The sequence below is a fragment of the Theropithecus gelada genome, chromosome 8, assembly GCF_003255815.1.
Source record: "Theropithecus gelada isolate Dixy chromosome 8, Tgel_1.0, whole genome shotgun sequence".
NCBI classification, from domain to species: Eukaryota; Metazoa; Chordata; class Mammalia; order Primates; family Cercopithecidae; genus Theropithecus; species Theropithecus gelada.
In genome coordinates, this window is record NC_037676.1 from 138,909,965 (window position 1) to 138,924,756 (window position 14,792).

The following is a 14,792-nucleotide window of genomic DNA, read 5'->3' on the forward strand; positions in this document are numbered from 1 at the left end:
TTACCTTGTGTTACCTCTTCACAATAGTGAAGATATCGACATGTCCTCTGACAACTGAGAAAGAAACATCTTGTCAGCAATATGCAAGGGTCCGGATAAGAAATCTGGAAACAGAAGTTTATTAAAGGAGAAAAAATCAAGAAACAAAAAAGAATAGAAAAATCAGCAACTTCTAAGGAAACTTTTGCTTTTCTTTTCTCTGCAGGGGCTTCCTCAACTCCTGGAAAGTTCAAAAGCTATTGATTCTGTCTTTCTGTCCACAGACTCTCCATGTAGTTCTAAGGTTGAAAATCAGATTTGTAACTCAACTACAGTGGAAAAAAATGATAGTATTTAACCAGTTTGAAACTTAGCATATTCATATGTCAATTGGGACTAATTAAGTGTATGCTACAGATTTGATTTGTACATTATCTGAAATAACATATATAAAGCAGTTGATAAAATACGTGGTGTATTTAGTATATTCTTAAGGCATTTGTTTGATTCTCTTATGGCCTGTCCTGTTCAACAGTTTATAATTGAGGCCTGTGCATCCACCTCCAAGAATATAGGGAACTTCACGGTCCCTCAAGAAAATGTTTTTGATCAAAACCCATTGTCTTGTTTTCAATAAGACAGATGTGGAGATTATTAAAAGATGCTTAGAGAGGCAACCTTGTGTAACAGAAATTCACACTGACCTATTAGTTGGAAGTTCTGAGTTTAGGTCTTGGTTGTTTTGCTAAATAATTTGGGATCATAGGCAAGTTATCTTATCTTTCTAATTCTCAGATTCTTCATCTATAAAATGAGCATATTTTATTGGAACAGCATTTTCCAAAATGTTTGTCAAAGTCTGCTACATGAGTTAAATAATTTTGGAAAATATTCGGTTAAAGAAGTTTATTTTGTGTTGAGACTTGTAAAAGCATTGAAAATGTACTGCTACATACTCTCATTCTTCAGGAGAAGTATATATTACGTAGCACTCCCCAGTAAATTTGATTACATAATTCTCTATCACCCTTCCCCGCCCCATTTTGAGAATATCTTGAAACAATTGGCTCTACTAGAAGACAATTTTGGAATTGCTGGATGGAAAAACTCCGAGGACTGATGTTAAGACTATGAGTGATATAGTGAGAAGACCATGTAACCTGCATTCTTTGTTGTTTTTGTTTGGAATTATCTATTATAACTAACACTATTGCTTGAATTTTTTTGAAGATCAGTTTCTTCATGTGGTTAGAGTCCTACCACATAAAGTTACTCACTCTTGAATTTTGCAGTATGGAGAGGATATTTATACTGAGGTAAGTGGAGCAGGAACTCAAGTTTAGCATCAACCTAGAGAGGTGGCTCAACAAGGGAACAGGAATGGTATACTGATAAAGGTATACTGATAAAGGCCTGGATCTCTGAGTCACACAGCCTGGGGATGAAATCCTGCACCTATTAATTAATCTTTTCAGTTGATTTTCTCCTCTATCTTATAGTGTTATTGTGAGAATTATTGATAAATAAAGTATAACTAGTCATGAGAAGGCAGGCCATGTTGCACTTCACAAACAACTTCTAAGCAGTTAATCTTCATTTTGTGGATTCTATATTTGTGAATTGGCCTGTTTGCTAAAATTTATTTATAGCCTAAAATCAATAGAGTGTTTTAGTGTTCATTCATAGACATGCGTGGGACAACAAGAGAATGGAGTCACCCAGTGACCACATTTCCAACTAAAGTCGATCAAGGCCATGCTCTGTCTTATTTCAGCTCTGACATTGTAAACAGTGCCATGTTCACTATCTGTGTAGCCTTACTGTTTTTGCATGTTTTAATGTTTTTGACTTTGTCATTTCACTTTTAAAAAATGACCCCCAGTATAGTGCTGTACTATTGTCTGGTGTTTCTAATTGCAAGAGGGGTATGGTGTGTGTTATGGAGAAAATATGAGTTTTAGATACGCTTTGCTGAGGCGTGAGTTATAGTACTGCTGGCTGTGAGTTCAACATTAATGAACCCACCATATATATTTAAATGGGTGTCTTTAAGCAAAATTACACAGAATACAAGGTTATGTACTGATCAGTTTATAAAGGTATTGTGAGCAGGGGCTTGCAGACACCTAACCATACATTTCCCCTAGAAACAATAGTCCAATATTCACTAATTCAGTGTTTATGGTGACTTTTTAGGACATAATGACCATGAATAATGAGAACAAACTTTATCTTAAATAGAGATTATTTCATGCTCGTATTTTATGAGAGTAGGCTATGTCTGACAGAACTCTGATATTACATATGCTATAGGTCCCATGACTGAGGAAAAGAGAAATCTTGATAGTACCAGATTTCTAATTGAAATACTCAGTGGGGAAACTGGCTACATTCAAACCCAAAAATATCTGAAAATATAATTCAGTTATGTGCCCTAAAGTACTAACCATTGTAAGTATCCAACAGGCAACACTAATATGTGTTGGACCTAGGACACTCAGGGTATCGTGTTCACTTAAGGCATAGCTCTTGCTGTTTGGCTTGGAGAATTGAGTAAGGCCTAGGAAGAATAAGCAAGTGGGAGAAAAGAGAATCTTGAGTTGACAACATGCTCAAAGCTTGGAGCTAACCATGACTCCCTTCTGTGTGTCTTGTACCCCATGGCCAATCCAAAAAAGCACGCTCACACACAGAGAGGCAACAAAACAAAGAGGCAGATATAGAGATACAGACATACAAAATGAGACTTAAGTGCATTTATAGTTAGAAAACTGTCAAATGTTTTAAAACAAAACATGAATCAGTACTACAAGTGGTCATATATTTGTATTCAAAATATTTTTATTCTTGTGTTTAATGAATTTATTTTTTCTTAAAATGTTAAAATGCAAGAATTAATTATATGAAATATATAAAGGATGACTTATTTTTCTAATCAAACGACTTCCTAATTAAAAAGAAAGAAAAGAAATGTGCTTTAAAGAATGGCAGTTCTAATTAGAGACAAAAGAAGAAGAAGAAAAAAGAGGAAGAGATGGAGGAGGAAAAGGAGAAGAAAGAAAAAGTGGAGGGAAAAGAGGAGGAAGAGGATTAATAGAATAAGTTTAATATGTAGTATTTGATACAAAAACCAGGAATACATATATATATTCCTGGTGTGTGTGTGTATATATATATTTAATGTATTACTCAAAACTCCAACAGAAACTTCCAGGGACGGATGGAGCCATGAGCGGACTCAGCCTCTGTGTACTCCACTATTAACCTACAATTATTTCAAAATGTTTGAACTCAATTTAATCTATTCAATATACTTTATTTTTTAATTGAGTGTCCCAATTTTTTATGTCCTTTTATTCAGATTTTTCTGTATACATAACTGTGTTACAATGTGCAGAATTTTAATTTAGGATGAACCGAATGAAGCAGCTATCTCTGCATGTGTCTTATAGGTAGGTTAACGCATATACTTTTGGGGTTGTCAGCATTCATGACACTTCTCCTTTCTCTCTGGAGACCGTGATGGCATTGTTTTATGAACCTTACAGGGGAAATGGAGCCTTTTAGTTTTATTTATATTTCATTTTCACCCCAATTGATAAACCTTGATTTGATCAACCAGCTGTTATCTGAATAATTTTCAAATGATTCAGTAATCCAAAGTTGTCCGTGGAAAGTATCACCTCTTAGTGTGGGACACCTGGATGCTACTGTATGTATTGTGCTCCTTGAGGATTTTTTTTTTTTCTGAGATGGAATTTCCCTGTCACCCAGGCTGGAGTGCAGTGGCACAATCTTGGCTCACTGCAACTTCCACCTCACAGGTTCAAGCGATTCTCCTGTCTCAGCCTCACAAGTAGCTGAGATTACAGGCACATGCCATCATGCCCAGCTAATTTTTGTATTTTTAATAGAGACGGGGTTTCACCATGTTGGCCAGGCTGGTCTCAAACTTCTGACCTCAGGTGATCCGCCCGCCTCGGCCTCCCAAAGTGCTGGTATTACAGGTGTGAGCCACCGCATCCAGCCCCGAGGATCAATTTTTACAAGAGAGTTTCTCCTGTTATACTGCTCCCTCTTTGCTGGCCTCTATAGAGTACTATGTGGTAGGACAGTGATTTTCTAGAATGTTCTAACTGTAGTGAAATACTATTTTTAATATTACTCAATAACATATGAAAGAAAGGGAAATTTCTGAAGTAAAGAAGTGGTAGTGGTGATGCAGAGAAGTCGGTTTTTAAGTTTTAAAGAGTAGGATCCACAGGAATTAGGGAAGATTATAGCACATATGGCTTTCAGTTATTCATAACAGAAGCTAAATCAAGGTAGGAGAAAATATTTAAGGAAGCAAGCAATGTTGAATTCAATTTTGGGTCACATTTCCCAAATTTTATAAACTCCATATGAAAACGCTTGGAATATTTCCACAGATAAGATATGAAAATCACTTAGTTCTGTCTTCCTCACGTAAATCAGCATCTTTCAGCTGGGGTCTCTCACTGCAGGCTTCTCATTAGTGACTCCAGGGAAAGTTGAAATTGATCTGTTATTTAAAAAAAAAAAAAAAAGTTTCACAATAGAGCCAAAATTCTCAAGTCATTGCTTAGTGCATGCCCTTTTTCCCTAAATTTTGAGTGATTGGGACATCTATGCTTTGTTACGAGAAGGAAGAGGTGAAAAGTCAGGGACTTTTACTAACTTGAGACAGATTCTCAGAAGTGAAAATTGTGGCACAATCACATGCAGGCACTAGAAGGTTTTCCCTGGTGTATTAATGCAGGGGCTGATGCACAGAGACTCTGGAGGAAGAGCAAACAGAAAAGGCCCACAAGCTGTATCACAGGTACTGTGATCCTGCGACCTTTGCATTGGACTGTCCTGGTTCCAGTACAGCAAGAGGCATTAATAGCATCGTTTTAAACGAGGACCTTCAGATCACACAGCTAGACTTTGATATTGCACACCCTTGATCTTCAGGGGATGATAATGCCGGAGTTAAATAAGTTTTCGATTCCCCAACCCAAAACAGCATGGGTGAAGAGACTTTTAAAAAGGAAGGTATCTTTTTGTAAGTACATAATATGCAGGTGGTCAAGTGATTCTCTTTTATATGTCTGAGGAGCTTTCTGATATCATTATCACACTCTGGTTTAGATATTGGGCTGGAATTAGATACTTCTCCCAGAATCCTCTTTTTTCCAGTCCGTCACTTCACTTACAGGGCAATGAGAGAAGGAGGAAATGAAAATATGCTTAGAGTCTATAGTGAACAAGGTATTCATTACTCAAATCTCTTTCTTATATGACTTCTCACTTAACGCCTTAAAACTGCCTCATAAGAAATTCAGCTAAGTTAGGGAACTGGATACTTGGGTTTCTAAGAGGGACCAATGGAAGAGCCGTAATTCTGCTTATTCTCAAATTGTCTTGTTTTCACCTTGTTAGAATGTGAGCTCTGGAAGCCCAGCCAGGGACAATGCTCCTTCACAGAGATTCTGCACTAACCTGAGTGAAGGCCTAAGGTTTGGAACCTCCCCGTCATGGAAAGAAGCTTTGTATGGCTGTCATGCTTAGACAATGATTCCTGCGACTTGACCTTCAGGCTGGGAGAGGTGGAGAGCCATGCCTGTTCTCCTTCGTTGCTATGGAATTTGCTGACACAATATCTTCTGCCTGGTGCTGGGCATATCCTAAGAACTGACAACTTTCCTGTATTACCCTGTGTGAGCAGCTGTCACCTTATTGGGGAAAGAATGCCTGAAAATTAGGGGGCACTTCAAGTAGAGAGCTTCTATTTCCTGTATTTGTCTTATATACAAGTATTTGCTTTTATCAAAAATAATTCTAATAAAATATTTTAAAGTAAAAAAAAAGAAAAAAGAAAAAAGAAATTCAGCTAAGTTGGTAGAATAGATCATTTGTAATCAGAGACTCATAGGTTCAAGTCTCCTTTCAGTGGATGTTTCATTTTATAGGCACTATAACACGGTGGCCAAGAGCAGAGATGGCAGAGGCAGATAGCCTGGCCTTGAATGCTGGCTCTACCTTTTACAACTGTGCCATCTTATACAAGTTGCTCATTTTTTCTGTAATTCACTTTCTTCATTTGTAAAACAGAGTTGGTGCTATTAACCTATCTAATAGGATTGCTACATAATTTAAATGAGTAAATACATATAATGTGATTAGAACAGTGCCTAGCAAATAGTAAGCTCACAGAAACTTTTGCTATAGTTACTACTTAGTTCTATTTGATATATAGTGAAACATAATGTCTCAAAGAAGAGTCGTAACCAGCCTGAGGTCATAGAGTTAGTAGTAATTGGATGAGCCAAGATTCAGAGATATATATAACAGAGTGCTGCCCACTACCAAATTAAAAAGAAGGAAAATACACAAACAAACAAAAATAAAACCAGCTGCTTTTCTTCTCCCCAGTAGCTAAATTGAGTTTTGAAACCATGCCAACTGTAAAATGCTGAGGTTCACTAAACACTTATCCAATTGAAACTTATTAGCACAATTAGTTGTCTATTACTTCAATAGGAAGTGATTATTAAACCCATAATTAATGAGACATAACACCCTCTATTTATAGTATAAAGACATCTATGGCACTGAAAGTTAGAAGAGCATCTGGTTGCCTTCTGGGGATGAATGACTGACTCCTCAAACTTATTAAAAATGTGGAGTGGTCGTGGGCCACTACTGACTAGCAATAGGAAAGACTGATGGACGTTGATGTTCCTGACACGCTAAGAGCTGGCCTCTGACGTAATCAGATGTCCTATTGTTTTCAGGTTCAACCAACCATGCTGTCTTTAAAAAACGTCCTGGAACAAAGAGATATGAAAATTTAAAATATGAATAGTAGCATAAGTAAACCTTTATTGAACAACATAGTATTTTATTTGTACTATAACATGCCCTGCATGTATAAGCTGCATGTAACAGCCCACTGTGGATATTTTTTAACTACTATAATTTTACAAATATATAAAACAAGAATTAGAAAGAAGGTATAATTGCCCTGTGGCCATTCATAGTAAATGACAGCTGGCAGTATAACCAATGCAAAACTTATGATAAAATGCGTCTCTTAACCACTCCCTCATTCTGCTTCTGAGAACTAAGCTTTTGGACTTTAGAGAATGTTGATTGCTAGTTTAAAGATACATGTGAACAAAACCACAATGAAGCTGCTGAGGCTCAAAGTAGAGCAATGACTTACTAATAACTTAATTATTCAGTAAACAAACATTTATTGAGAGTCAAATATATACTAGATATTATTCAGGTGATGAATATAAATGCAATGAATGAGACAGAATCCCAGCTGTCAGGAAGCTGGCTTCAAGTGGAAGGAGGCAGACTATCAATTAATAAAAAGGCTGATATTTTTTGGAAGTAAATTTAATGCTGGTTTAAGAGTAACTGCTGGGTAACCTTGGACCAGGTGCCTAGAGAAGGTGACATTTAAGTTCAGAGATCTGAATGGCAAAAATAAACCAGTAGAGATGGGAGAAGATAATTACAGGGAGAGGCACAAGCTTGTACACAGGGATTGGTGGAGAATGGAACACTAAAAGCTCCAATTTTGTGTCCAGATAAAAAACCCAGTTTGTGCATTGCCAATAGGTGGGCGATCACCACATAAAAAGCGAAGGACAAGTAGACTTCTCATTCTTACTCTGTGAATTTAACTGGTGCATATGAAAACTGAGAACCACCTTATATAAAATATGAGAAGCTCATCCTCTTTGATTTCAAACTATATTATAAAGCTATAGTAATCAAAAGAGTAAGGTACCGACATAAAAACATATATATAGACCAATGGAACAGAGTAGACAGCCCAGAAATAAACTCCCATAATATGGCCAACTAATTTTTAATAGAAGTGCCAACAATACACTACAAGGAAAGGAAAGTCTCTGCAATAAACGGTGTTGGAAAAACTGGATATCCATATGCAGAAGAAACAAGTTAGATCCTTACTTAACATCATATGTTAGAATTAACTCAAAATGGCTTAAAGACCTAAAACCATGAAACTCCTCGACGAAAACATAGGTTAAAAGTTCCTTGACATAATTTGGTATATCACATATAGATATTTTTCCTTAATGCATGTTTTTTAAATGAGTTTATCCTATTCCTGTTCTGATATTATGTACATGTGTGTGCTTGTGTGCATGCTTGAATGTATGCACACTCACACGGGGAGTAAAGATAGCTGATCTTTTATAGTTCATCTTTATATTGCATCTTTACAGTTCATCATTTTCTAGAGCAGGAGGAACCATATCTGGACATAATAGAGACTCAGTCTTCATCCAAAAATTCTAGCCATTTAGTTGGGTATGTCAACTTGGTGGGATGCAGAGCTATCTTTTTTAAGGAAGGATGATTTCATGGTTTATGTTTAAGAAGACAGATGCAAATGAATAATTGGTGAACATAAAACTATACTGTGACAGAAATTGCCAGTATCTGACAAAATAAAGTCTTTTTTATAATAATTCGTGTTTTTTATAATAACAAATGCTTTTAAAATGAAGCATTTATTTTTCGGGGCACACAACTAGGCGACATTCTCCACCCTCCCCTGAATTCAGTTATGGTTTTATGATTAAATTACAGCTTCAAAAGATAAATAGCACCAATAGGATCCATTTGTAAAACCCTCTGACTGGGTGTGGTGGTGCATGCCTGCAGCACCTGCTACTCCGGAGGCTGAGGTGGGATGATAGCTTGAGCCCAGGAGGTGGAAGTTGAAGCGAACCAAGATAGCACCACTCCAGCCTGGGCAACAGAGTGACACCTTGTCTTAAATAAATAAATAAATAAATAAATAAATAAATAAATAAATAAAATAAAATAAAAATATAACCCTCATTCAGAAAAGAAAACACAAAACATAAAGAGCAATACAAAATATTATATTATTATCTAGCCATTGGTGAGCTATGTGACTGGTAAGTCACTTCACCTCTCTAAAGTTCAAATTTCTTAAGAGAAAATGTTAGACTAAGTGCTTGACTGGACTTTTCACCTGCTCCAGGAAACGTAACAGTCATTTCTTCATTCCTTAACCCCACAGCTCTGTGTCTCATCCAGCTCAAGTCACTAGAGGAGTGCATTGAATGAGTGACTGATGAAAAAGTAAATGACTCAGTGCATCTCCTGAAGATCAGATCCTAAAAGAATGCCAATTTAATACCCACACGCAAATCTTCCTTGAAATTGCCACTGACTGGGATGAGGCTCCTGATGATTAAGAAGAAAGGAAAATCAAATAGGAAAAGTAATTTAGAATATGATGATACACAATAAATATAACAATATCTGAAGCAATCTGGGACAGGAGTAATCTTGCTGGGATTCAACTGAACTGCACCAGATGCCGTTGACATTGTGAAAGTGCACACTGGTGTCTTTTCGTTAAATGAGCTCTGTCTGTCTGTGCCCGCTACCCCCCATGACACATGTGAGGTTGGGAAGAAGCTGGGTGGGGGTTTGGGGTGGGTGAGGGAGACAGGAAGATGCAGAGTGTCCATCTTGAGATGCATCACAGGATGCTGTCGTGTGGCCCTGCAGCACTCCGTGTCATTCTCCCAGCTCCTGCTGCATGTACTTGCTCAAGAGGATGCCTGTCTCCTTCCTCTAACTTGTCAGTGTCTCCTTGCCTGGGACTGGCTATGGGTTGTCTTCCTATTACACTTTCCTACATATGTTGATTTTTCTGGCCAGGTGTATAAATGTCCTCTATAAGTTAAAAAGTATAAATAAAAACCTAGGAGAGTCTGATCCAGTACTCCAGTTTTGTTCATCTCTAGATATCTTATGTCACCTGGCAGATGAGGAACCACCAGTTTAGCTGGGTGCCTGGCACATATTTGAGCCTAAAACCTTATGGAAGGCACATACTCACACATGTATGAATGAATGCATCAGTGAATTTGGCATAAGCCACGACTGTAAGCATGTGCAAGATGCTGTCACAATCTGGTCTCAAGCATTTTTTTTTATTTTACATATTAGGTTCCAGTCACAATTCACTGCCAGATACTCTGGAAATACATCGTGGGCATCTCCACCTGAATTCTCCTAACCCCTACAGGGGCAGATGCATCTGTAGGATGACAAGAGGTGGCATAAAGAGTATTAAGAGAGTTCACTACAAGATCTTTTGAATTTCCTTTTTCTTAGTGTTGATCTATCCAATAAGGGGCCTCTGGAGCAGTTCTACCTTTCTTTCATTTCAGAGAAGAGTTTGCCTTTATCTGTCCAGACACTTCCATGGTGCATTGCCCTGGGGTGTAGACATCTCCGAAACATATTGGATTGGTCAAGATATCATCCCTTGAATAAAGACCTTGTTGTCAATTTGGCCCTGTGGCTTATTCGCTAGGTGATTTGTAACATGCTGTTTGTAATCTCTGCATTTTCCTAATCTGAAAATAAATGGAAAATCAGAAATTTATTAAGAGGTGACAACAGTTAGTAATAATAGCAGTGTTAATATTGGCAAAGTAATGACTCTTATGGTAACTAATTATTTAGCGAGACAGATTTCATTTCTTTCCTTTCAACAAGATAAAGATTTGAATTGAGTTGGCAGCTGAGAGATTAATACAATGATGAGGAAGTACTATGTGATTTGTGACCTAGAACTTCGTAGGAGTTCAAAGAATTGGGAGATATTACTAAAACAAAACCTCTCCCATTTCCATATATGTATTCTTTTGTACAAAAATTCTCAGTAATGTAAAGCATAAAATCTAAAAAATAATGAAATAAAGCTGAACCTAAACTCATTCTTACACTGAGAGATATTTAAATTTATGAGTAACATATTTCAAAATTGGTGACAAATAATGACGTATTGACTAACAAATCACAGTCATATAAATTTTACAAAATCTTTGTAATGATAAAGGCCTTGAAAATATAATGATTTTACTACAATTTTAAAAGTTGGTATTTGTAATATGCAATCTCAGGGATGAAATGTTCATTTGCAATTCCTTTATTGGTCTTTGGGGTAAATGAAGAACATAATATATTGTGTATTTTCTAGGCCCCAAATGCTGAACAAAACACTTTACAAGAGTGATTTCACCTAATATGGAAAACATTTCTTGGGAATGGTAGACTTGAGAAGTAAGGAATTTCAGAAAAGTTAAGTAATTTGCCCAAAGTCACATATACCGAGTTTAAACTCAGGTCTATCTAATAAGCAGAAGCTGTACTCCTAAGTCCTTGTAAAATATACCACTTGGAGAAAAAATAGCAACTTTCACAAATTACTCAGAGAAGATTTAGCAGAATAAAAACCCAAGTTGTGTCCTGATTTTTAGCTTGGTGACCCTTCCTCTGTAAGGGGCAGGTTGTGTGGTGGTTAAAAGCAGGCTTTGATGCCAAACTGCCTGGGTTCAGATCAGGACCCTGACATCTACTAATCATTGCAGCTTTAGGCCTTTCTTTAGTGAAATCCAATACTGATATTGATATAATGCTGTATTCATGCACTTGGTATGATACAACAATCTTAAGAAGATTTATAAAATATCTCACATATTAAATGTGTGTATATATCTATTCTTACAGTGTTACCACGTGTGTAGATTTGCGTATCCACCACCAGTCAAGGTACTGAACAGTTCCATCACCATAAAGATCCTTCATTTTTTCTTTCTATAATCATTCTGTAAGTTTTGTTTTCATCCACTTCACATTTTTTGTTGTTTTTAAAAGGTCCAATATATCATTTATTCTGTTATAGATCATGATTTTCATATCAAGTCTAGGAACATATTGCTTATCCTTAGATACTGAAAATGTATCCTATATTTTAATACCTTCGATTTTACAACTCACATATAAATTGTGATCCATTTTAAGGTCACTTTTGTTTAAAGGGTGAGATTTAGGATGAGGTTCATCTTTTTGCCTATTGATGTCCAATTGCCCAGCACCACTTGGTGAAAATGCTATCATTCCTCTATGGAACTAGTTATTTTCCTCTATCGAAAACACATTTAGTGTATTTGAATAGTTCTATTTCTGAGTCCTCTATTGAGTTCCATTGATCTATGCGTGTGTGTCTCACCCAATACAAAATTGCCTTGATTACAGTAGCTACATAGTAAGTCTTAACACTGGGTGGAGTTGATAACTCCCATTTTATTCTTCTTTGTCAAGTTTTTTTACTCTACTCCAGGCCTTTGCCTTTCCATATACATTTTAAAATAAAGTTGTTTATGTCTATAAGAATTCTTGCTAGGTTTTGTTTTTTTGGACTTGTACTTAATATGAAGATGAAATTTGGGAGAATTGATATCTTTATCATGTTGAACATCCCAAACCTAAAATACGCTATTTTTCTGAATTTATTTAGATGTTCTTCGGTTTATTTCATTAGCATCACAAAATGTTGATTATACAAATTCTGTATATTTTTAAGTATACACTTATATTTCATTTTCTGTGAATCAATTTTAATCATACTTCATACTGAATTTCAATTTCTGTAAATTTGATAACACAGAAATGTGATTAATATTTTGTATATTGATTATATATTCTGCAGTTTGTGAAATTCACGTATTAATTTTAGAATGTCTTGTAGATTTCTTAAGATTTTCTATGTAATAATTATGTCATCTGAAAATGGGACCATTATCTTTTTTTTCCAAACTGTTTACCTTTTAGTTATTTTTAACTTATCATTTCACAGTGGTTAGAGCTTCCAGCACGATGATAAACAAGATTAGCGGAAAGGACTTTCTTGCCTTTTTAAAAATGGTTTTGTCTTATTCTTAGAGGGAGAGCATTCAGGTTTTCTCACCATTATAAATATGATATTAGTTGTAGATTTTTTTTTAAACATGTTTTTTGTTAAGGAGTTCTCCACTGTTTCTGATTTCTTAAACATTTATACAGTGATGGTTGTTGCATTTGTTATTTTTTTTTTTTTAATGGAGTCTCGCTCTGTCGCCCAGGCTGGAGTGCAGTGGCGCAGTCTCGGCTCACTGCAAGCTCCGCCTCCCGGGTTCCCGCCGTTCTCCTGCCTCAGCCTCCCGAGTAGCTGGGACTACAGGCGCCGCCATCGCGCCCGGCTAATTTTTTTGTATTTTTAATAGAGACGGGGTTTCACCGTGTTAGCCAGGATGATCTCGTCTCCTGACCTCGTGATCCACTCGCCTCGGCTTCCCAAAGTGCTGGATTTACAGGCGTGAGTCACTGCGAACGGCCAATTTTTTAAATATATCAAAATGTAAGTTCTTGTCTATTTTGTAGTTGGTTCTTCTGGTGATTTTTCAGAGCCTTTGTGGTGTTATTTTGACCTATTTATTGTTATTTTGACCTCTGGACATTCCAATCTCTAAGGGTTCTGTCTGTCAGGGAAGAAGGCATGTGACCAGACCGGGCTGCCTGATGTCTCTAGGTAGATACAGGGACTCTCAGGACCGCAGTAGCAAAAAGGGTTTACCAAGTGGGGTGCTTGCTGTGGCTGTGTCTTTTTTTCCAGATCTACCTGCCTAATTTGGTATCTCTTAGTGGGAAAAGCTAGTTACTTATGCAATTTTTGTGTACACTATTTCACATATTAAGTTCAACGTTTCCATAAGATGATTATACAGAGGGGAAATAAAATACTACTCTTTAGAAAAAAGGCCTTTCAGTTTGCCCTTATCGCAGTGATGTGGATGAGGTAAGAATGGGCATTATCTTAACCATTCAGTACAATTAAATTGCACAGTCATTTTTAGGCTATTTGGTTAACATTAACTATTAAAATAGAGGTTTATTTAGATTAAATTCATCCAGCTGAAATCCAAGTCTGAAGATTCACAGAATAAATTATGTGTCACCTTTTCATCTTGTAAGTATCAAATTGTTAGTTAATGCCTGTCTAAAATTTATTTATCAGATTTATTTATATTATTATTTATGTACTTTCAGTTTTGGCATTTTGTATTTTATATAAAATAATTAGCACAATACTCCAATAAAAGAAGGCAAACAATGATTTAATCAAATTATTCCTTGGTTTGGCAAATAAACGTTCAAAATAGCAAATTAAAAATTTTGGCATACTTTGTGTAGTAATTCTTTTCTCCTCTCCAGACAGAGAAGTGACGTAAATTAACAAAATTTGTTTTGAATTATTTGTATATTCCAAAGTGACCATTTTTTATTTGACTCCAGGAAATGATACCTGGATGTTTCTATAAAAAACATGTTAATCACTGTACATTATAATCCTCTTTGTAAGCGTTATAGGGTACATCAGTATAGTGAGACTGTGAAATTTTTCCAAAAAAAATATGTTGGGGTTCAATCCTGTATTCCCTAAAGATATTTGTAATTAAATGTTTTGCTTGTTTTAAGTATAATATTCCTTAAAAACTGAAGAAGATAGGATATAGAGTAATTAGGTTGAAAATAGCAAATAAACAAGAAAGCAAACAAAGAACCTTGGTAAAGAAATGTAAATCCTACTTTAAGAAGTTTTCTGTTGACCAAGATACCTTAATCTTTCTCTTGGCTGAACTAAACTTTAGGCAATCTTTCTAACTCTAAGCACTATCTTCTTTTTTTTTTTCTTGGTATATTTCCTTTAGAAAACATGTAATTTAAGTTAATTCTCTGCCTCTTTGAAATATATAGGTCAATTTTTTTAAAAAGCTTCTTGCCAGATTTACAACAAAGGAATGTCTTTTTCAAGAACTTAGGAGCCATTGAAATGTAACCAATAAGAAAAATAGTACCCCTATGTCTCAGTTCTGTTGAGGGTAGAAACC

At 36.0% G+C, this 14,792-nt stretch overlaps 1 protein-coding gene across 1 annotated transcript; it reads left to right on the top strand.

Moving 5' to 3' along the window:
• The first annotated feature begins 3,896 nt into the window (after window positions 1–3,896).
• On the top strand, window positions 3,897–5,866 carry C8H6orf48 (chromosome 8 C6orf48 homolog). Its single transcript, XM_025394189.1, has 2 exons — window positions 3,897–3,988; window positions 5,425–5,866. The coding sequence occupies exon 2, from the start codon at window positions 5,520–5,522 to the stop codon at window positions 5,745–5,747; it is 228 nt and encodes a 75-aa protein (XP_025249974.1). The 5' UTR covers window positions 3,897–3,988; window positions 5,425–5,519; the 3' UTR covers window positions 5,748–5,866.
• The last annotated feature ends 8,926 nt before the right edge of the window (window positions 5,867–14,792 follow it).